Raw genomic sequence first — 22,488 nt, forward strand, 5'->3', positions numbered from 1 at the left:
GTGATTTTATTTGAGAGTGAAGAACCATGATTTCGTACAGACTTTTTATTTGAGAGATTATTCTGGGGGTTTGATTCTCACGGAATTAGAGTAAAATCAATGTTTGCATAATCTTCTTCTTTCCCAAGTCTCAGTATGATCTAGTTTGATGGTGGCTTTACTTGGTTTGAATAATTTACTGTCTGCTCTAAGAAGAAGTAAAGTTTAGAACTAACCCATCAATAAATAATTAAACTATCTCTGGGAAGGCATTTATTTCCGTCGTTAAGATAAGAGGGCAGCAAATACAGAAATGTGAATGCAGGCTGAAACAAAGTCGATGGATTCAAAGCATTGAAAATTCACAATCAAACAAACATTAAAAAAACTCTTGAATTTACTTTTCACATGAACAAGTAATTTGAGACTGACCCTAAAACATACCTAGTCACCGAGTATTGCCCACTCCAGACCAGTAGAGGGTGAAAAAATGAAAATACTAAACCACACACAAGTAACAGTGCTTGCCAAGGCTTGGACAGCTACATCACAAGCCTAAATTCTATACAATACCAAAATCAATCGCCATCAACCCTTGGCAAAAAACAAACGACATTTCCTCAACCCGACTCAACATCTGTCAGCAATCTTGGGCAGCATCCACATCCCAGTCGTCTTCATCTCTCAACTTGTACTCACTGAAGTGGTCGACCATGAACGTCCACTCTTCCTTCTTAGGGTCAAAGGAGACAAACTTGGCACCTTGTTCCTCGGCCTTCCTCTTCAGCATCTCCTTGTATTTCTCAACTTTTGGTCCTTCTGTATACTGAAGCCCAGTCTTCTTCTCGATGCATTTAATGTTGAGAAGTGTAACCTCAGCAGGTTTATTAAGCCCTTGCCCGACAGGAGGCTTCTTGTTCTCATCACGGTACACGATTACCTCCTTATTATTGAACTGCACCAGAGCCTCAAGATCAAGGCGCCTTACATCTGTCTCACCCAAGAACTTAATGCTACCATAACCATGTCGCCCAACCACAAAGTCCTTCACACGACAGCAGAACCCTGGCTCTGCCCTTTCCTTTGCTGCCAGTTCTTGGATTCGGGGCTCTGTGTAGTAATCAGAGCGTCGGAGCTTCGGCATTTGTGCCTCAATGTCAGCACCATGCTCATACACAATTGCAGCCTCACCAGCTCTGTGCCCACTTAGTGTTGTATACGAGTCCCCTTTCTGAACAGCGTGATCATCATGTACTCCATTAGGTTTCTGATTAGCTTTGACATGATTTAAATGCTCCTTAACAGCACCATTTTCTTGCAGAGTTTCTGGTTCTGAAACAACACATGTTAGAACAGGTTTGTCAACCACAAAGAGCACTCAACCAAAAACATATATATTTTTTTCCAATTTACAGAAAATACACAACGAAATACTACTAGCTATGGAAAACATTTGCTCACCGTCTTTATCCTCAGAGTTGGATCCCCCAAAGAGTGCTGCTCCCGAAATTTTTCCTGAATCACATTTGTGTCAGAAGAGTCGGCAATGACCAAAAAGTCAGAAAGTCAATTGGCAACTAATGGCATTACATACTGACGTGCCCAATACAAAACCAAACCTGAGATACGTGAGTTTAAGAGGGAAAAGAAATACAAGCAAATCTAAAATTCAAGTGCACCCATAAATATGGACAAAGCATACAAGAAAATATAAGTTGGTACCAAGACATTCCCCATAATTAACTTCTGATACTACCCATAAGGACAATGGAACAAGAAGTAGCAAAATTTACCATTCTCATGGACTGGAGTAGTTGTATTCTTCAGTGCTGTTGCTTTCTCAGCACTCGCTCTAAGAGGCCACTGTTCTCGGGGACGAATGACGAGTGCTCTTGGGTTTTCCCTGGGATGGAAAACAACATCCCCCTTGGGTGTAGAGGGTGTTTCTTCATCATCACTGAAAAAAGCCTGCAAGACATAGAAGCATACCGGTGTAAGCCGAGATAGGAAACATACATATTATAGTTTCACTGAAGCATCATCCTAACCTTTGGGTTATCACTCTTAGGATTATATTTTCTTGCAGGTAATCTGATCCGGCGTTGTGACAGGTGTCGAGGAGTCAGGATGGATGTTACCCTAACGGGCGCAGGTTTATCCGCAACCTGTCAGAAAAACGAAGAGAGTCACATTCATGATTGTTAGTTCCCATTGAAAATAACAGCTTATTAAAATAAAAACAGCTTAATAAACATTTCATCTTACAGGCATGCTTGAAATTCCATATTGAATTGATGGTGCAGTTCCCCCTCGACCAATTGACATCTGAGGCATCGCGGGGAGCGTTCCAAATGGATTTGTAGCAGGTACTGGTTGTTGTACAGCTGCAGAGCCTTGAGCCACAGACCTGTAAAAGACAACATAACTAATTTAATGTCCATTCAAAAAGAAGGTACCAACTTTAAAATTATTAACAATGTAGTAAACCAAAACCGATCAAATTAGGAAGACACTAGAATCAGAAAATGTTGTCTGAGAAAACATGTGAATATTTGGAATTAAACTCAACTAGAGAATTGATTCATCCTAAAACTTATGGAACTTAATCTATGTGAAAGCAAAACAGTGGATACACCAAGAACCAAATAAACAATAGTAACTACAAAAGATACGAGTCATGACATACGATTGTCCAAAGTTGTTCTGACCAGAAATGCCTGCTAAACCACCAAAAGCACCTGTGTTGCCTACAAAGCCAAAAGCACCAATTGATAAGGTTAGGCAATCAACTAAATAAAATAAAAAAGGCTCGAAATTAATAAACACAATCCTACCAAAAGTGCATGTTACCTGGCTGGGGTTGATTAAAGGTATTGGTGTTGCTGAAGGCATTGGTGTTGCTGAAGGCAAAAGGACTAGACTGAAGAGGCTGAGATGTCTGGAAAGTAGGAAAAGCAGGCTGTAAAAAAAATAAGAGAAACAGAGTTAACCAATAGCATCGCATACAACTAAATACACAAGATTATGACCAAGTATTAATATCATAATGAAAGATAGAAAATGCAAAGACACATTGCTCAAAATATAGGAGATATCTTATTTAAAAAACAGAAGGTATACAACCAGTCAGATTCCTTGGTCATGAAGTGTCTGAAATAAAACTTAATATAGCTTTCACTACGAATTTCAAAGACACATTAGTAAACTTTTTTTTTTTTTTTCTCTCTCAAAATCGACTTCTTCAGGTAGCAAGTGGCTTGGCAGGTTGACCCCCCATAACACAACAAGGATATATATGAACCCTGGCAACCCTATCAATCCGAGCTTAGGGGAAAAAAAATTTAGCATCTCATGTAAGCACTATTAACACAAAATCTCTGACACAACCTTATATTTTACTCTGGTAACAAACAAAAGGTTGAGAGAGAGAGAGAGAGACTTACAGCTGGTTGAGTAAGACCCAGTTGGTTGCTTGTAGTACCCAATGAACTGCTCTGCAAACTGGAAGTACTATTGAACAAGTTTGAACCAAAGGTAGATGGATTCAGCCCAAAGGAGGTAGTGCCTGTTTGACCAAACTGTGTCTGTGGGTTTGATGGAGTGGGAAAATTAAATGAGGGAGTGGATGATGTAGCCGGGGTAGAGAATGAAAAGGAAGACGGTGAACTAAAAATAGCTGGAGACGACGTTTGGCCAAATGGTGAGGCAGATGATGCAGGTGTAAAAAAATTGGTTTGAGTTGATGAAGAACTAAACGGTGAAGTTGAACTAAATGGTGAAGATGAAGTAACACCAAAACCAGTAGAAGGAAAGGATGAGGGTTTTTGGGCAAATAAACCAGATGAGGTTGAGGTATTAAAAGGACTTGAAGATGTTTGAGAAAACGATGGTGCAGGATTAGGATTCAAAGTATTTGTCTGTACAGTTGATATGCCAAAGCTACCCGCACCAGCAGGAGACGGTCCACCTGAAAGTTCAATTTTAAGTTAAATTATAATCTACACAACCGTAAAAGCGGTCAATGATGACAAATTCTATAATAATAAAAATAATAATCTTAAAAAAAATACCCTTATCCCCTAATTGGTAATCCTCCCATCTCAATTCCTCGTGACTTTTTTCTTTATAGGCTGGCATTGCTGATATTGACTCCAATTTCCCCATTCCATTACTATCTGGTTCAGATGTGCCTGTGTAAGCAGTCACTCTACTTCCACCCCGTTGGCCCCCAAAAGCTGGCTGTCCAAAGGCAGTGTTTCCAAGTGTTGGTGTTGTTGACTGAGCCCCTGCATCACCATTATAAGAATATAATATTGCTACAACAAACCGTGAAATAGTGATTTATTCCATGACTTCTAAAACACAATTTCTTTTTCAAAATGTCCAATGACTCATTAACATCTTAGATACTCACCAAATGGCGAACTCTGCGCTCCGAAAGGAGACGGCGAACTCTGCGCTCCGAAAGGAGATGAAGCCGCAAATTGGGTGCTACCAAAGGTTGAACTTGATTGGCCAAATGCAGGAGCACTTGTTGAAAAGCCAAAACCTGAACTTGATTGACCAAAAGCAGGAGCACTTGTTGTGGTACCAAAAGCTGAGCTAGATTGACCAAAAGCTGGGGTGGTTGAAGCCCCAAATGCTCCCCCTGATCCAAACAAGTTGGAACTTGTTGTCCCAAATGCAGATCCTGTGCTTCCAAATGTAGGACTTGGTGTTGAGCCAAAGGTAGGAGTACTTGGAGCACCAAACGCCGGAGTAGTTGTACTACCAAAAGGTGAAGCGCTTGTGGCCCCAAAGGCTGGAGTGCCTTGGCCACCAAAACCAGGGGTGCTCTGGCCACCAAAGCCTGTGGTATTCGTTGAACCAAAGGCTGGGGCAGTATTAGTGCCAAATGCAGGCTGACTTGCACCAAATGGTGTAGAGGTGGTACCAAACATATTGCTTCCAAATGCTGGTTGTGATGGTTGAGCTGTGCTTCCAAATGGACTTGTTTGAGCAGGACTCGACCCAAATGCTCCAAAAGCGGGCTTCTGACCAAAAGAAGACGTACCGGATGCTCCACCAAACGGACTTGTTTGAGTAGACGATGGTGCACCAAATGCTGGAGTAGAAGATGCTCCAAATGGAGAACTCTGCTGTCCGAAAGCTGGCGAGGATGAAGCACCAAAAGGCGAGGATTGGGTTTGACCAAATACGCCAGTTGAAGTTCCCCCAAATAGGGAACTCCCTGTCTGGGCACCAAATGGAGTGGTGCTACCAAAGGGCTGGGGAGCAAAAGGATTGTTACTTGTGTTGCTGCTTTGCCCAAACACCGACTGGGACCCAAATGGGCTGTTAGATGACTGCCCAAAAGCTGTTGCACAAAACTCCATCAATTAACTTATCTTTACGTACAAAAATAAAGCCATAACCAAGCATACATACTCACAAGGAAATAAAAGCAGTATAAACAGTACACGAGACTGAAAAAGCCTGAAACAATCATAACCCACAAAAAACTTCTACTTAATGGCATGACATGTTTGTTTTACAGGCCCTATCCATACTTGCCATTGTCGAAACCATCCCAGCACGAAAACTTATTTACGATCAATACAACAACAGCAGAAACAACTTTCCATATACAGAACGAATTAAAATTTACAGAATGCAGTTACAATAAGGCAACAAAAATGTAAAAGATAAAGAGAAGAAAACTTACGGCTCGTAGAACCAAACATGATTCTGTATCTCAGATATCAGCTATAACTCGACGATCTCAATCTGAAAACACGAACACACCACGGATTTAACACAAACTGCAACAGCCACTGAAATTTAACCAAAACGCTCTTAACAATTTCACACACACACAATAACAATAAACAGGTAACAACAACAGGTTCAAAAACACTTTGCAATCCGATCAAATACGAATTCGATCCTCGGCGAGCGATAGTAGCAATCCATTAGATCAGATAAATAGGCGAAGAACGAAGAAGCTAGGGTTTTCGAATACCTGAAAGCGGAGACGGAGCGGCGAAGTACGGGAGCGGCCGGCGGCGTGCGATCTGAGCTTATCGGAGGGTGTGAGATCGAAGAAGGGGGAAGGAATCTGAGAGAGAGAAACAACCTCCCAAGAGTTGCGAATGTCAGAAATTGGAGATTTGCCCAAAAGCTTTAATACTATAAAGTCTGAAGATGAGTGACGGCCTCGTTGCGTAAAAACTAAGCACCCGGAGGGCGTAATTACTACGTCGGTAAATTTGATATTTCGGACAAAGTGAAAAACGAAAATGACCGAGTCGGTTGGCTTTCTCTTTTTCTCCTTTTTTTTTTTTTTTTCTTTCTTTTCTCTGTTACAAGCTTTTTTTGAATTCTCGGCCAATGGGAGACGGGATAAAGAAATGAAAATTTAACTAAGGTAATTTATTTGGTCGTTTGGAAATTAATGCTTGTTGTGATATAACCAACATGTAATCGCTTTCCTTGTAGCGTATCTAACGGTTGTCCAAGAGTTTCGGAAAATTTTGAGGCATGTTATTTTCTTTTAGGAAAACTGTGCATTATAAGCCTGTAAGTTCTGTAACAAACAAATTAGGAGCTATCAAAGTAAGACACTGAACATGGTTCTAAAAGCTCATTTAAGATTGTAATCAATTTTTTTTTTAATTTCTTTAAATTCAAAAAATTAATTAAGTAGAGGACTTCTCCCACCATTGCTTGAGAGAAGTCGGCAATTACTATATATATTGAAGTAAATACTTCTGGTGATCCAATGAATCTGCTGCTTGCGATTAGTTTTTTTTTTTTTTTTTCCCCCTGGCTATAACGTTTCTCTCATTACTCATATAAGATGTCAAAAGTTTCAAGTTAAAATAAAAACAGACTCCCAATACGGTTTCTAGAATTTATTTAAGTTTTACTTGGATGACATCCCCAAGAGTCAGCATCAATATAGCATTTTTTTTTTCTGATAAAAAATATATATATAGCATTTTTTTGTTAATTTTAATAATTAAATTAAATTAACCTCCCAGGATCAATATAGCATATTCATAGATTCATGGTCCATGGATGTATCAATTTGGGCCAAACATGCTGTATCCATCCCAACTTTTTATTTTCTTTGCCATATAGCAGAATATCGGAGAAGAAAAAAGAAAGACAGGAGAGAGAACCCCGGCCCTCAATTGCTAAGGAAGAACAGCGAATATCTATTTCCCAAAGCATTTCGAGTAAAGAGTAGATATGCAATGAAAACTTGTAGCCAGAAAAGGGAAATTACCAACTATTTGACATTTAGATTCATGAATAAGTAACCGAAAAGCTAGCTTAGAGTTTACCATGATTCAGTAATGTAAGCCTAAAGCACATCCACTATTCATTTTCATTCACAGTTATAGGCATGAATTCCTACTGTCATTTTTTCATAAGAATATTGTACCATACTACCATGCTCTGTTAGTCTCTTGTCTTGTAGATAGGACATCGATAACGCAATACTTCTTACTTCTATACGCGAATGCTACTTTTGCCAGCTCCTTTACAAACAGGATTCCTATGACACATCTCTAACTAAATGGAAATTGACCTGCAAAGGACAATAGGGTGTCATCACAAAATTGACATTACCTCGTAAAGGAAACACAAGAGATCAGCAGCATCGTCCTCACCATTGACCATCATTCTTGCAACCCAAGGATCAGCAGAAAACCCAATCATCCATATCTGTGTCTTTGTCCAAGTCCTTGTCTACAAACTAGCAGAAAAACAAAGTGAATACCACTTTTACAATCATTTCATTTTTGTCAGTGAGAAACATCAACCCTTACTGCAAGCCTCGGCATAAGAGTGCATGTTTAACACATAGTTTAAGGCATCATTGACATATTGCTGATGTTTTATTATAGTAACAAAAAGATGAAAGATCTTATATAGGCTTGCTGGAAAGAGACAAATACTTACAGCTGGTTGACTAAAGCATATTGGGTTGCTTATAGGAATAGCTGCCGAAGAGCTCCCTGAACCAATACTAGTGAAAGGAATATTGAATATGTTTTGACCAAAGAGAGTGGATGTCTGCCCAAAAGTACCACCTGTCTGTGGTATTGAAGGTGTGAAACTATGTGAGCCAGAATTATATGTTGAAGGTGGAGCTGAAAATGGAATCGCAGATGTGGCCTGTGAGCTAGGAGAGGGCGTGGGTGTTTGTCCAAAGACTGATGGAGATGAAGATGACGGTGCAAAATAATTGGTTACACTAGAAAGCCCAGTGGAAGGGGTATTGAACATATTTGTTTAACCAAAGGGAGTTTGAGTTGGCCAAAAGGAAGTAGATGTTTGTCCAAAAGCACCATTTGCCTGAGCAATTGAAGATGTGGGACTGAAATTAAATGATGGAGTAGGAAATGTGAATGAAGATGTTGTCGGTGTACTTATAAGAGATGGAGGGGACGTTTGGCCAAAAACTGAAGGAGATCGATGATGATGGAGGTGTAAAATGATTAGCTGTAGAAAAAGGCCAAAAAGGTGGAGATGATGAACTGAATGGTGAAGATGAAATTCCGAAACCAGTAGAAGTAAATGGGGTCTATGGAGAAAATATACTAGATGAAGTTGAGGCATTAATATGACTTGAAGATGTTTGAGAAATTACTGATGCAGGATTCAGAGGGCCTGAATGTGTGGTAGAGGTGCCAAACCCACTCCCACCAGCAGGAGTCAGTCCACCTAAACGTTATAATATGACACATCAAGCTTCGTAAATTCATTGACAGGTGCGGAGATTTTTTAACTCAACATTACCTTTATCCCCCAAGTGATAATCCTCACGGCGCAATTCTTCATGACTTTTATTTATATAAACTGGCATAGCTGATATTGACATCAATTTCACCACTGTTGCAGTATTCCTATTAACGAAAGAATCTGGTGCCAGTGTGCCTGTGTATGTAGCCACTCTACTACCCCCACGCTGGCCCCCAAAAGCTGAATTCCAAAAGCTAGTGTTCTCGGATGTTGGTGTTGTTGCTTGAGCTCCTGCATCACAACTTAAAAGGATATATATAGTACAACGACAACAAAACAAAAGGCAACAAAGTAATCCTTGACTACCAAAAACTGTGGTCCAATTTTCTATTTTCACAATGTGCAATCACTTATGTACAATTAGAAAACTCACCAAATGGAAAACTTTGCAATGGAGGAGATGAAGTACCAAATGGAATGGTACCAAATGTAGAATTTGATTGGTCAAAAGCAGGAGGGGAAGGGAATCTGAAAGATGGAGTACTTGAAGCACTAAAACCAGGTGCACTTGATGTAGGAGTAGCAAAAGGGAAACTAGATGAACCAAACGCTTGGTTTCTTGAATCCGCAAATGCAGCCTCTGTGCTTCCAAATGCAGGACTCCTTGTTGAGCCAAACACCGGAATACTTTTACTACCAAAGGCCTGAGAGACTATATCACCAAATGGTGGGGTGCCAATGGCCCCGAAAGGCAGAGTTGTGGCACCAAAAGCTGGGTTGCTAGTAGTACCAAATGCAGACTGACTTCCACCAAATGGCGTGGAGCTACCAAACATATTGCTCCCAAATGCTGGCTGTGATGGTTGAGTCATGCTTCCAAAAGGACTTGCCTGAGCAGGACTAGACCAAAATGCTCCCAAATTAGGCTTCTGATCAAAAGTGGTACCTGGTGGGTGAGGTCCTCCGAAAGCAAGAGCAGAAGATGCTCCAAAAGCAGACATTGTAGTTCCAAAAGCCGGTGAGGATTGATGAAGCACCGAAAGACCCAAACGGGCCCCTAGATGACTGCCCAAAAGCTGAACAAATTCCACAAAATTACATCATATTTCACAGAGAACAAAGCCAACAAAAGCTGTATATGCAAATGATTCGATCAAAAGAAATCATAATCCACAAACAAACTGCCAGCTCCATCCTCATCTTACAACAAAACAAACAAATTGTATAATACCAGTCACATTCCTACATGCATCTTCAAAATAAAATAATCACTAAAATCTTAAAGTCACCGCCAATAGTTTTCCATATATAATCAATTTACCAAAAAAAAAAAAAAAGCATTCATATATGGAAATGAATTGAAAATCACTTAATGCAGCTAAGTTGAGGCAACCACGGATTAGGGTTTTGAAGTACCTGATTAAAGCAACTGAGAGAGAGAGAGAGAGAGTTGGCTTACAAAGTAAGCACGGAGCGCGGGAAGCTTTTTCTTGGATTAATGTATGAAGTCAAAGCCCAACTGTGCCTTGACTAGGCCCAAGGTTTAACATGTTTTGAACTTTTGGCAATGGGATGTTGAATTATGTTAAATCTTGTTAAATTTTTTTTTTTTTTTTAATTCTCCTGTACTATAGGATCAGTATTCGTAGAGTTTCAATTTATTTTTTATAAATTTTATTGTATTATGAGTTTTTGACTTAAAAGAATCATAGAAAAAAATTGCAGTCATGATTTTTTAGTTTTGTCAGTTCAAGAAGTCTTTCAAAATCATTGTTTGATAGTGAAATAATTTTGGCGAAAAATAAAAATATGTAATTTTTGACAAAAGTCATGTGCTATAATCCTCAATTTCAGCTTAGTATCATTTGTCTAGTGGCATAAGTCTCATTTTTACAAGTAGGAGGTCATGAGTTCGACTCACAATAAACTAGTTGTTGTATTGTTTTTGATAAAAAAAAAACTATAATCCTCAATTTCAGCTTAGTATCATTTGTCTAGTGGCATAAGTCTCTCTTTTACAAGTGGGAGGTCATGAGTTCGACTCACAATAAACTAGTTGTTGTATTTGATAAAAAAAAAAAATCCTCAATTTTAGGTAGAAATCATGGTCATGGAGAAGACTTTTTTTTTTTTTTGAAAATTTTCCTTTTCACCTTAAATTTTCTCTTAAACAAGTTATTTAAGAGGCTTTGGTGTTCTAATTCTAACTAAAAAAAAAAAGGAAGAATACAAAGAATAAGGTTAAGGAAAAGCAATGCCATCGATTACGAATTTGTTTCAGAGAACAAGAATAATCCTTCATATGCTCAAACTATTATGTTGCAAATAAAACAAAACATATCCATTTATATATCTAGTACCGGTCACTAGACTAAAATTGGTCTTTTACGGCCCACCATGTATTTACGGCGCACAAAAACAGGGTGTAAAAACTCGTGCTGGTCTTTTACAGCGTGCAAAAATGCGTCATTAAAGAGCAAGTAACACGCCATAAAAGTGGTTCCACAAATGTCATTTAAGTCATTTACTACCCACATTGCATGCCGTAAAAGACCTCCTATTAAAGGCGTACACAACACGCCGTGAAAGAGTGGCTAAACTTTTAGTTGAGGCGCACACTGCGCGCCATAGATAAGGTATGTTCAAACAAAAAAAAAAGGGTCCTTGACCAAAAGCACCAAAATTGACAAAAATTATCCTACTTACCCCAACAACAGATTTTTATTCCCACTAACACAATTTAAAGTGAAATAACAATTTTGACCTCAGCCTAATCAAAAAACTACATCAATGCCATCGATCTCTCTCCGCTCTCTCATTGCTCTCAGATCTCTCTCTCTGTCTCTCCTCTCTCTCTCTCTCTCGAAGGCTCAGCCACCGTGTTCTTCCTCTTCCCCTCTGACCCGGCCGGATCCAACTCAACCACATCGGAGTCCAACTCGTCGGAGAAGCTCACCCTTGACATCTCGTTCTCGCTGACGATCAAGGTCGATCTGGAACCGCGACTTCTTCAGCTTTCTGCCGCCGTCGAACTCACTCCTCCGCCACCTTCTCCACACCTCGAAAAACATTGTCTCCGCCGGAGATCACGACGCCGGGGACGAGCCTCTTTCACCTCGATTCCACTGCAGCCCGCCGGAGAACAGTCATCTCCGGCAAGATTCGGGTCCAATTTCAGGGTATTTCGAAGCGGGGAGAGAGGGTTCTTGTTCGGCCCAGTCTCTCCATGTCCGGCCAGCTCGACCGTGGGCTAGTGGCTTGGCTCAGCTCCGAGAATCTGTTCACAGTCGACTCGTCGTGATTGTGCCGGTGATGGCTTCTTCTGCACACAAGTCAAACTGTACAAATAGCCTCGGTGTCTCACCTTCCAACTCGTTTTGTTCAATACTCTGCTCTGAATCTCTCTTCTGATCTCCCTTCTCCAAAATTGGGAGTGAGTTAAAATTTGATACCTTGAAACATGTTAGGAGTTGTCATTGGGTGGATTTTCAATAGTAGCTCAGAGTTTGCATTGTAATGTCTGTTTGGGTATGATTTGTTTCGCTATTTTTTATTTATTTATTTTTTTTCAAAATTTGGATGGTGGTTGCAAGACAGAAGGCCCAACAGAAAGAAAAGAAAAAATTTATTGGAGGGCAATACGGGTCTATTGGGGGGGGCAATAGACGTCTATTGGAGGGCAATATACGTTTTGAATTAGATGTAATCTCCTTATTTTTTTCTTTAATCAAAATTTCATTTGTCTAATTTTAGAAAGATTAGTTCCTATTTCGGCAATTGAAAGTTCTATTAGGGGACAATATACGTCTATTGGGGGGCAATAAAGGTTTATTGTCCTCTATTGAGGGGTAATAGTCGTCTATTAGGGGGCAAAAGACGTCTATTGGGGAGCAATAAACCTCTATTACCCCTCTATTGGGGGGCCAATAGACGTCTATTGGGGACATTCTTTGGGCGGCGGTAGGTGACCGGATTCCAGCAAAAGTTGGTCGGAATCCGGCGATCGGTGACCGGTGGCCGGAATCCGACGATCAGTGACCGGCTCCGGCGAAGTCTCCTATGGTTTCTCTCTCTTCTATTTTCTCTCTCTCTCTCTAAGTAGCAAATGGGTGAGGGTAAAATGGTATTAAAAAAAATAAAAAACAAAAAAAAAATCTTAATGGAGTATTAGGGAAGACCTCCTTCAGAGGGAATTAAAAAAACTTAATGGGGTAAGTGAGAAAAAAATCCCTAGAAATGGGGTAAATGGTCAAAAACCCAAAAAAAAATTCTTTTTGCTCGAATGTCATACTCATATGAATTTTTATCACCACTAGGATCAAAACCTTCTTGCACCGGATAAAAAGAAACCAAACTTTCAAAAGTGATCAAAATGATACCTAAATTTTTAAAAACAAATCAACTTGATAGGAAACATATGTGGTGCGGTGTTTTGTGGGGTTATAATAATATTGTACGCAAAAACTGTTTTTCAATTAGTTTTTATTTTACTTTGTTGATTCTCTTCTTCTTCTATCTCTTCCTCTCTCTCTCCCTCCCCATTTTTCGTTGTTTCTTTAGAAGATGGGAAACATCCCAACTTTATTTGTTTCTAAGAACGATGGTGGAATTGAAATTGAATGGAAGATTTTAATTCTATAGAAGAAGAAGATTGGGTTATATAGATGGTTGATGGCCCTTTGACCACAAATCACTTACAATTTCTGGGCTTGATTTTGCATATGTGATATCTATATTCAGTTTCGGATTCTAATCCTGCAAAATTTTTTGAATTCCAATTACAAAAAGCTCACAGATTGCAGAAGAACGAGGAACGAGGAGAACAGGAAAAAAAGAAAGAGACATAATTAGAGCATCTCCAACAAATTGGTCAAAATGCAAATGTCAAATTCAAATTTGAAAGATGAGGTGGCAATTGTTATTTTTGACAAACTGCCCCTCCAATAGAGCTGTCAAATTTAAACATTATTTTATTATTTTTCTTTTTCAGATATTATATATATAAAAAAAAACTCTCTCTTTCATCTCTCTCTTTTCTTCGGTATCTCCTCTTCAAGGAGCCATGGAATGATTATCTCAGCAACAAGGAGGAAGAGGCAGAAGGGCACCACCGAGAGGAACGGCTTGAGGAGATTGCGCGTGACGGCCACGAGGCCCTTGTAGAGGCCGTCGAGCATGAAGAGGAGGACCATCACGGCCTCTGCGCCGGCGGCGTAGCCTAGCACCACCCACTCTAGAGCCATCGGTATCTGAGATTCCGGCGAGGATTTGAAATGGTTCGCTTGCTTCGTGAAGAAGGAGATTTCGATTCTCTCTGAGACTGGTAAGTGTGAAAATTTCGTTGCTCAATCCAAAATTGTTGTTGTAAAATCATTCATCCGATTGGTAAATTAAACATGTGATGATGGAGATGCCGAGGACCCAGATGTGGAGAATAAGGTCGACGAAAGAAGATAGCAGAAACATCAGATGCCCAGAAAGATTAGTGCTTCTGGGGGTTGAATTGATGGGCGGTGATCGGTGGGTCTTGGCCGGCGATGAAACATGCCCATTGGACGGTGGTGAGGGCTGGAGTCGATGGGTTGATGACGGTAGAGAAGAGGTGCAGCAGTGAGGTCATAGATGAAGAAGAAGGAGCTGTGAGAGAGAGATGGGAAAGCCAATCTCTAGAGAGAAGAGATCTGGGGATGAATCTGAAAGTTTCAGTGTGGGCAGGAAGAACGAGAGAGAGAGAGAGAGAGAGGAGAGAAGGAGAAAGAAATAATAAAATAATAAAAGACAAATGAGTTTGGGTTTGACAGACCAAGTGAATGGGTCATTTCCACATCAGATTTGGCATATGGGATGGAGTGATGTCATATGTCTCTTATTACCGTTTAAAGGCTCCACGTGGATTTGACTAATCCATTGGAGATGGTCTTAGAGGATAAAATTGTCATTTCAAACTGAAATGTTGTATATACTCTTAGCTTTAACGGAGATGTGACGGAAAATGGACAGATGTAAGAAGTTTTTAGGTATCTCTTTGATCACTTTTGAAAGTTAGGTATCATTCTGTCCGGTGCAAGAAAGTTTTGACTCTAGTAGTGATAAAAGACCTACTCATATTACCCTCATTATGATTAATTTCATTTACAAAGTAACAACTGGAAATGTATTAATAAAACTCATTACATCAATCAATTAAACTCATATCCCTAAACCCTATACATATTTGAAGTTACCTAACTACAACAGAGGAATTTAAGCGATTTTATACGTACTATAACAGTATAACTGCCTTTGGTTTCCTCTCAATATGCTTCTGTTTCAATTACCATGCCATTCCCTTCTCTGCTGAGCTTTTATTCTCGTCACTCAACTGATAGCTAGAATTGAGCTTTAGAACTAGGAAATATAATAAATCATTGATCTGCAGAGGGATTGAGGACATGACCAATGAACAGCACTGCTCCAGATGTTTCTTCCCTGATCAGGAAAAGGAATGGGTGATCTGCCACAAAGTCTATCGGAGGATCTCGGATTGAGATACAGTCAGATAAACCAAAAGCAAAAGTAACAGCCGCAGCTTCTGTGCCTTCTTCATTAACTTCAATGAAGGATTTATGGAGTATGCAAGAAATACCTAGCCCCAAAGATGAGTCCACCATCTGTGACAAACTTCCAGGACGAAATGGCAAGTCCAGTCCTAAAGTTTGCAGAACTTCTTTAACCTCAAAGCCAGCAGAGACCTTAAACTTCGGGATTAAAAATCTACCAACTTTAACTGCAAAGCAGGGAAGATAGCGATCCACAAATCCAGACTCTGAACAAACTCTCTCAACTAAAGCTGGCAGGCCATCTATTGCATTTGGAAGATACACATACATGGAGAAACGCCGAATGTGATCTCCACCTTGTTCGTAAGGAAGCTTTAAGACTTTGAAACCGTCAAAGGCACTTATGAATTGTTTATTCCTGCTGGTCATGAAGGGTGCCTTTACTGACCTCCTCCCATCGATAAGGTGGAAATCATCTGTTTTTGTTAGTGATGTGTGGAACTTCTCAGTCCAATCTCCTTTAAAGTATAATGCATTAGCAAGGATGAGCCTTGTTGTGCCGTCAACTGACATAGGGGGAAGAACCTCTATGATAAGGCCTTTAGTCTCCTCCTTGGCCCATGAATTCACTTCACATCGGATATCCTCAGCCTTGGTCTTAAAGTCAACTTGACCCAAAGCCGCCTTGTATGCAGTGTCCACTACCTGTTTGAAAGAAGCCTTGAAACTGAGAGACTTGTCGAGCCAAACGCTATTTGTGAATGATAAGCAAGGCCCTCCCTTTGGGGATCCGTCAGCAAAGACCAGAGGGACAAGCTTGGAAGCAAAGTCATTGAGTTCCTCGGTGGACTTTGCCTTCAGGAAATTGAGAATCTGGTCCCTGTTGGTTCCTCTTGTTGACCCAGCTGCTATCAGGCCAAGAACCACATGGACGGACAGCGGCGAGTACACCATGTTGTTGTCCCTGCCTACATCCAGAAGCAATTGCTTTGTGATTCCCAGTGTGACATCGTTCTGGTTTTTAATGGATTCTCTGACACCATCTTCAATTGGCTGTGCAGGAACTGGAGTTGGAAGCAGAGACGAGCTTGTAGAATGTATTGGTTGTACAGCTGTAGCCAATATACAAAGTCAGCACCATCATCTGAGAAACAGTTCAAGGACTATATATGTCAATTGAAGAAACATAAACATACTAAAACAGAAGTTACCTGGCGGTTTTTTATCCAAACTGTTGAAGGGTTGAAATAAACTCGGAGACTCTGGGGCAGGATGGGGAAGCCTAAAGCTCTACACATGCACGGAGAAAAAATAGAGAGAAAAGTTAACATAAATCATCAATATATAGATAAAGTATCGAATTTATAGTTAAAGATCACCAGGTTGCCACAAAGCCAGCAGAGGAGATAGCATACTACAATCCACCAGAAGATTAAGTTCTCGATACTTACAAATGGAGATGAAGTTTCTCCAGTTGGCGAAGGTGTATTACTTGAGGTAGTTTCAGAAGTGGGGGATATATTGATAGTAGTACTACCAGAAGTTGAGATGGTTATGGTGACAGTACTGCCAGGACTGGGGGTTATAGTGACAGCAGTACCAGAAGTTGGGTTTACGGTGATACTAGTGACGGAAGTAGTAGTTCCAGAATCAGGCTTCTGATAAGGAGCTGTTGCAGAAAAGAGAGAACAATCAAGTTAGCATTCAATAAAGTCATGTTCATCTTGCAACATGAACAAATATAAGCATGTGACCAACTAGCTTAATTAAACATCCTATATATTATATATATGCATCTTCAAAATTGATTACTACTTGTAATCATAAGTTCTTAACAACAAAATCACTACCGTGCCAAGTTCATAAAGCCGAAGAAAGCAAATAGAAAAATAGATTTGTACACAAAACAGTTGAACAATATGTTGTATGACTAAATTTTCATATCTAGATCACTAGATGTCAATGAATTTCGAATTATTCAATGCATGCAGTTAAGATACAAGTGAATTGATCGTGCAGTTCCCCCACAACCAATTGACATCTGAGGCATCGCGGGGAGCGTTCCAACTGGATTTGTAGCAGGTACTGGTTGTTGTACAGCTGCAGAGCCTTGAGCCACAGACCTGTAAAAGACAACATAACTAATTTAATGTCCATTCAAAAAGAAGGTACCAACTTTGAAATTATGAACAATGTAGTAAACCAAAACCGATCAAACTGGGAAGACACTAGAATCAGAAAATTTTGTCAGAGAAAACATGTGAATATTTGGAATTATACTCAACTAGAGAATTGATTCATCCTAAAACTTATGGAACTTAATCTATGTGAAAGAAAAACAGTGGATACACCAAGAACCAAATAACACAATAGTAACTACAAAAGATTCGAGTCATGACATACGATTGTCCAAAGTTGCTCTGACCAGAAATGCCTGCTAAACCACCAAAGGCACTTGTGTTGCCTACAAAGCCAAAAGCACCAATTGATAAGGTCAGGCAATCAACTAAATAAAATAAAAAAGGCTCAAGAAATTAAATAAACACAATCCTACCAAAAGTGCGTGTTACCTGGCTGTGGTTGATTAAAGGTGTTGGTGTTGCTGAAGCCAAAAGGACTAGTCTGAAGAGGCTGAGATGTCTGAAAAGTAGGAAAATCAGGCTGTAAAAAAATAAGAGAAACAGAGTTAATCCAATAGCATCGCATACAACTAAATACACAAGATTATGACCAAGCATTAATATCATCTAAATGAAAGATAGTAATTGCAAAGACACATTGCTCAAAATATAGAAGATATCTTGTTTAAAAAACAGAAGGGTATGCAACCAGTCAGATCCCTTGGTCATGAAGTGTCTTAAATAAAACTTAATATTGCTTTCACTAGGAATTTCAAAAACACATAAATAAACCTTTTTTTTTTTTTTTTTCAAAATCGACTTCTTCAGGTAGCAAATGGCTCGGAAGGTTGACCCCGCATAACACAACAAGGATATATATGAACCCTGGCAATCCTATCAATCCGAGCTTAGGGAAATACAATCGAGCATCTCATGTAAGCACTATTAACACAATATAAGCATCTTTGACACAACCTTATATTTTACTCTGGTAACAAACAAAGAGAGACTTACAGCTGGTTGAGTAATACCCAGTTGGTTGCTTGTAGTACCCAATGAACTGCTGTGCAAACTGGAAGTATTATTGAACAAGTTTGAACCAAAGGTAGATGGATCCAGCCAGAAGGAGGTAGCGCCTGTTTGACCAAACTGTGTCTGTGGGTTTGATGGAGTGGGAAAATTAAATGAGGGAGTGGATGATGTAGCCGGGATAGAGAATGAAAAGGAAGACGGTAAACTAAAAATAGCTGGAGAAGACGTTTGGCCAAATGGTGAGGCAGATGATGCAGGTGTAAAAAAATTGGTTTGAGTTGATGAAGAACTAAACGGTGAAGTCAAACTAAATGGTGAAGATGAAGTGACAACAAAACCAGTAGCAGGAGACGGTCCACCTGAAAGTTCAAATTTAAGTTAAAATATAATCTACACAACCGTTAAAGCGGTCAATGCTGGCAATTTCTATGATAATAAAAATAATAATCTTAAAAAAATACCTTTATCCCCTAATTGGTAATCCTCCCATCTCAATTCCTCGTGACTTTTTTCTTTATAGGCTGGCATTGCTGATATTGACTCCAATTTCCCCATTCCATAACTATCTGGTTCAGATGTGCCTGTGTAAGCAGTCACTCTACTTCCACCCCGTTGGCCCCCAAAAGCCGACTGTCCAAAGGCAGTGTTTCCAAGTGTTGGTGTTGTTGACTGAGCCCCTGCATCACCATTATAAGAATATAATATTGCTACAACAAACCGTGATATAGTGATTTATTCCATGACTTCTAAAACACAATTTCTTTTTCAAAATGTCCAATGACTCATTAACATCTTAGATACTCACCAAATGGCGAACTCTGCGCTCCGAAAGGAGACGGCGAACTCTGCGCTCCGAAAGGAGATGAAGCCGCAAATTGGGTGCTACCAAAGGTTGAACTTGATTGGCCAAATGCAGGAGCACTTGTTGAAAAGCCAAAACCTGAACTTGATTGACCAAAAGCAGGAGCACTTGTTGTGGTACCAAAAACTGAGCTAGATTGACCAAGAGCTGGGGCACTTGTTGTAGTACCAAAAGCTGAGCTAGATTGACCAAAAGCTGGGGTGGTTGAAGCCCCAAATGCTCCCCCTGATCCAAACAAGTTGGAACTTGTTGTCCCAAATGCAGATCCTGTGCTTCCAAATGTAGGACTTGGTGTTGAGACAAAGGTAGGAGTACTTGGAGCACCAAACGCCGGAGTAGTTGTACTACCAAAAGGTGAAGCGCTTGTGGTCCCAAAGGCTGGAGTGCCTTGGCCACCAAAGGCTGTGGTATTCGTTGAACCAAAGGCTGTAGTGTTCGTTGAACCAAAGGCTGGGGCAGCATTAGTGCCAAATGCAGGCTGACTTGCACCAAATGGTGTAGAGGTGGTGCCAAACATATTGCTTCCAAATGCTGGTTGTGATGGTTGAGCTGTGCTTCCAAATGGACTTGTTTGAGCAGGACTCGACCCAAATGCTCCAAAAGCCGACGTACCGGATGCTCCACCAAATGGACTTGTTTGAGTAGACGATGGTGCACCAAATGCTGCTCCGAAAGCTGGCGAGGATGAAGCACCAAAAGGTGAGGATTGGGTTTGACCAAATACGCCAGTTGAAGTTCCCCCAAATAGGGAACTCCCTGTCTGGGCACCAAATGGAGTGGTGCTATCTATACTTGCCATTGTGGAAACCACCTCAGCACGAACACTTATTTACGATCAATACAACAACTATCCATATACAGAACGAATTAAAATTTAGAGAATGCAGTTACAATAAGGCAACAAAATCCGACACAATGAAGCAAAAATGTAAAAAGATAAAGAGAACAAGTAAACTTACGGCTCGTAGAACCAAACAGGATTCTATATCTCAGAAATCAGCTATAACTCGTCGATCTCAATCTGAAAACACAAACACACCACAGATTCAACACAAACTGCAACAGCCATTGAAATTTAACCAAAACGCTCTTAACAATTTCACACACACACACAATAACAATGCACAGGTAATAACAGCAGGTTCAAATTTGGGAGTCTGAGAGAGAAAGAACCTTCCAAGAGTTGCGAATGTCAGAAATTGGAGATTTAATACTATTAAGAGGATGAAGACAAGAACAAGTGGAAGCGGAGTTGATGCGTTGCTTTGCTGAGAGAGTTTCTGGAAAGAGTCTCTTCCAGAGTGCCGGGAATCAAGCTCTTCCAGAGAGTTTCTGAAATTCCAGTCGTCGTCGTCGTCCCCAAAATCCACTCTTGAGTGATCAGCGTGCCGGAGAGAGAGTTTTTTTTTTTTGATGACAGAGAGATAGAGTTTTGGGTCTTTAAGAGTCAAGAGCGCCAACATGAACCATCCAGGCCTACCACCATTAAATGTGCGCTTTTTTGCTTTTTTAAAGTTAAAGTTAAAATAAAATTAAAAATTTCTGCTAAACTTCTCCACGAAGGAAACAAAAAGTTTATAGCATTAACGTCTTTCGCGAAAAACCTGAAAAAAAAAACAAACAAACAAAATAAAAATAGGATTTTTTTCGCCAATAGTATTTGAAGACTTAGGATCTCTGTATTGAACTATCGAAAACTTATGATTCAAATTTCAACATAGAAATATAAAAATTTACAGAGATAATAAATTATCTTAAGTAATTCAGCATTTTCTAGCTATAGCATTTCTCTCATTACTCATCTAAAATGTCAAATGTTTCAAGTTAAACCAAAAATAGACTCACCTAACCACCACAGGTGGTCGAGTACTCGGGTTCGAATCCCGCCGACGCTTATTGGAGTTAAATCCTAATATATTCTTGGTGGCCAGGGGAGGAAGTGTTCTGACAAGATCCTCCGAGCACGGATTAGTCTCTGGGCCTAGGAAGCCTTTGAGGATACCGTGTGATTGACAAATAAAAAAAAAAACAGACTCACCTACTTCCAACACACCGTATTGGTTTTAGAATTTATTTTACTTGGATGATATCCCCCAAGAATCAGGATCAATATAGCATTTCTTTTCGTTAATTTTAATAATTAAATAAAATTAACCAAACCTCCGAGCCCTGGGCCTCATCTTTAATATGTCAGCTAATTCATAGATTCATGGATGTATCAATTTGGGCCAAACTTGCTGTATCCATTCCCAACTTTTTAGAAACGAAGGGAGAAAGAACCCGTCAATAGATTAGCAAAGGAAGAACAACAATTAGAAATGTTTCTCCAAAGCATCTCAAGTAAAGAGTAGATATGCATTGCAGACTTGTAATCAGAAAAGGGAAATCACCATTTGACATATAGATTCATGAATAAGAAACCGAAAAGCTGGCTTAGAGTTACCATGATTCAGTAATGTAAGCCTAAAGCAAATCCACAATTCATTCACAGTTATAGGATAGGATAGAATTCCTACTGTCATTTAGTCATAAAAATGCACCATACTACCATGCTCTGTTAGTCACTTGTCATGTGGGACATCGATAATGCCATACTTCTTCCTTCTATAGGCGTATGCTACTTTAGCCAGATCCTTTACAAACAGGATTCCTATGTCACATCTCTAATCAAATGGAAATTGACCTGTAAATGACAGTAGGGTGTCAGCACAAAATTGACACCACCTCATAAAGGAAAGACAAGAGATCAGCAGCATCGTCCTCACCATTGACCATCATTCTTGCAGCCCAAGGATCAGCAGAAGACCCAATCATCCATATCTGTGTCTTTGTCCAAGTCCTTGTCTACAAACTAGCAGAAAAAGAAAATGAATACCACTGTTACAATCATTTCATTTTCGTTAGTGCAAAACATCAATCCTTACTGCAAGCCTCAGCATAAGAGTGCATGCAAGTTTAACACATAGTTTAAGGCATCATTGACATAGTGTTGATTTATTATTATAGTAACAAAAAGATGAAAGCTCTTATATATGTATGCTGGAAAGAGACAGATACTTGCAGCTGGTTGACTGAAGCAAATTGGGTTGCTTGTAGGAATAGCTGCCGAAGAGCTCCCTGAACCAATACCAGTGAAAGAAGTATTGGATATGTTTTGACCAAAGAGAGTGGATGTCTGCCCAAAAGTACCACCTGTCTGTGGTGTTGAAGGTGTGAAACTATG

The 22,488-nt window shown here is 39.9% G+C and overlaps 3 protein-coding genes across 7 annotated transcripts; all 3 read right to left on the bottom strand.

The window, feature by feature from the left end:
• Positions 1-295: 295 nt before the first annotated feature.
• LOC133742979 (nuclear pore complex protein NUP98A) lies at positions 296-6,140 on the bottom strand. 2 transcript variants are annotated; one of them, XM_062170715.1, is made up of 12 exons: positions 5,981-6,140; positions 5,684-5,745; positions 4,394-5,335; positions 4,050-4,265; positions 3,423-3,946; positions 2,830-2,938; positions 2,666-2,726; positions 2,245-2,386; positions 2,028-2,144; positions 1,773-1,947; positions 1,441-1,494; positions 296-1,311 (listed from the first exon to the last, which is right to left on the bottom strand). In XM_062170715.1, exons 2-12 carry the CDS (start codon positions 5,700-5,702, stop codon positions 620-622), a joined length of 3,051 nt encoding a protein of 1,016 aa, XP_062026699.1. In that variant the 5' UTR covers positions 5,703-5,745; positions 5,981-6,140; the 3' UTR covers positions 296-619. The 2 variants fall into 2 exon arrangements, with proteins under 2 accessions (XP_062026699.1, XP_062026700.1); XM_062170716.1 differs by having other exon boundaries at positions 5,684-5,792.
• A 1,272-nt stretch (positions 6,141-7,412) lies between these two features.
• On the bottom strand, positions 7,413-11,677 carry LOC133744996 (nuclear pore complex protein NUP98A-like). Its single transcript, XM_062173006.1, has 7 exons — positions 11,591-11,677; positions 9,146-9,788; positions 8,770-9,003; positions 8,621-8,694; positions 7,930-8,064; positions 7,597-7,716; positions 7,413-7,505 (listed from the first exon to the last, which is right to left on the bottom strand). Exons 1-7 carry the CDS (start codon positions 11,675-11,677, stop codon positions 7,413-7,415), a joined length of 1,386 nt encoding a protein of 461 aa, XP_062028990.1.
• Positions 11,678-14,799: 3,122 nt separating this feature from the next.
• LOC133742978 (uncharacterized) lies at positions 14,800-20,725 on the bottom strand. Of its 4 annotated transcripts, none has more exons than XM_062170713.1 (11): positions 20,439-20,725; positions 20,225-20,286; positions 19,209-20,112; positions 18,865-19,080; positions 18,386-18,762; positions 17,822-17,891; positions 17,655-17,715; positions 17,280-17,374; positions 16,703-16,920; positions 16,463-16,541; positions 14,800-16,363 (listed from the first exon to the last, which is right to left on the bottom strand). In XM_062170713.1, exons 3-11 carry the CDS (start codon positions 20,062-20,064, stop codon positions 15,117-15,119), a joined length of 3,219 nt encoding a protein of 1,072 aa, XP_062026697.1. In that variant the 5' UTR covers positions 20,065-20,112; positions 20,225-20,286; positions 20,439-20,725; the 3' UTR covers positions 14,800-15,116. The 4 variants fall into 4 exon arrangements, with proteins under 4 accessions (XP_062026697.1, XP_062026698.1, XP_062026696.1 ...); XM_062170714.1 differs by having other exon boundaries at positions 17,822-17,912; positions 19,209-19,940; positions 20,439-20,724; XM_062170712.1 differs by having other exon boundaries at positions 17,283-17,374; positions 17,822-17,912; positions 20,439-20,724.
• Positions 20,726-22,488: the final 1,763 nt, after the last annotated feature.

This window comes from Rosa rugosa, chromosome 4 (genome assembly GCF_958449725.1).
Source record: "Rosa rugosa chromosome 4, drRosRugo1.1, whole genome shotgun sequence".
Taxonomy (NCBI): domain Eukaryota; kingdom Viridiplantae; phylum Streptophyta; class Magnoliopsida; order Rosales; family Rosaceae; genus Rosa; species Rosa rugosa.

Excerpts from the sequence above, each read along its gene's own strand:
- LOC133742978 (XM_062170711.1), bottom strand. The coding sequence starts at position 20,064 with ATGGCAAGTATAGATAGCACCACTCCATTTGGTGCCCAGACAGGGAGT. Across the intron at positions 17,716-17,821 it reads CTTTAATCAACCACAGCCAG|GCAACACAAGTGCCTTTGGT; the intron begins GTAACACGCACT and ends TTGGCTTTGTAG. Across the intron at positions 16,364-16,462 it reads TTTGGATAAAAAACCGCCAG|CTGTACAACCAATACATTCT; the intron begins GTAACTTCTGTT and ends TATTGGCTACAG.
- LOC133744996 (XM_062173006.1), bottom strand. The coding sequence starts at position 11,677 with ATGTCAAGGGTGAGCTTCTCCGACGAGTTGGACTCCGATGTGGTTGAG. Across the intron at positions 9,789-11,590 it reads AGGGGAAGAGGAAGAACACG|CTTTTGGGCAGTCATCTAGG; the intron begins GTGGCTGAGCCT and ends GAATTTGTTCAG. Across the intron at positions 7,717-7,929 it reads TATGCTTTAGTCAACCAGCT|ACAAGGACTTGGACAAAGAC; the intron begins GTAAGTATTTGT and ends GCTAGTTTGTAG.
- LOC133742979 (XM_062170715.1), bottom strand. Across the intron at positions 2,939-3,422 it reads TGGGTCTTACTCAACCAGCT|CCTGCTTTTCCTACTTTCCA; the intron begins GTAAGTCTCTCT and ends TTTTTTTTACAG. Across the intron at positions 1,495-1,772 it reads TACTCCAGTCCATGAGAATG|GAAAAATTTCGGGAGCAGCA; the intron begins GTAAATTTTGCT and ends AATGTGATTCAG.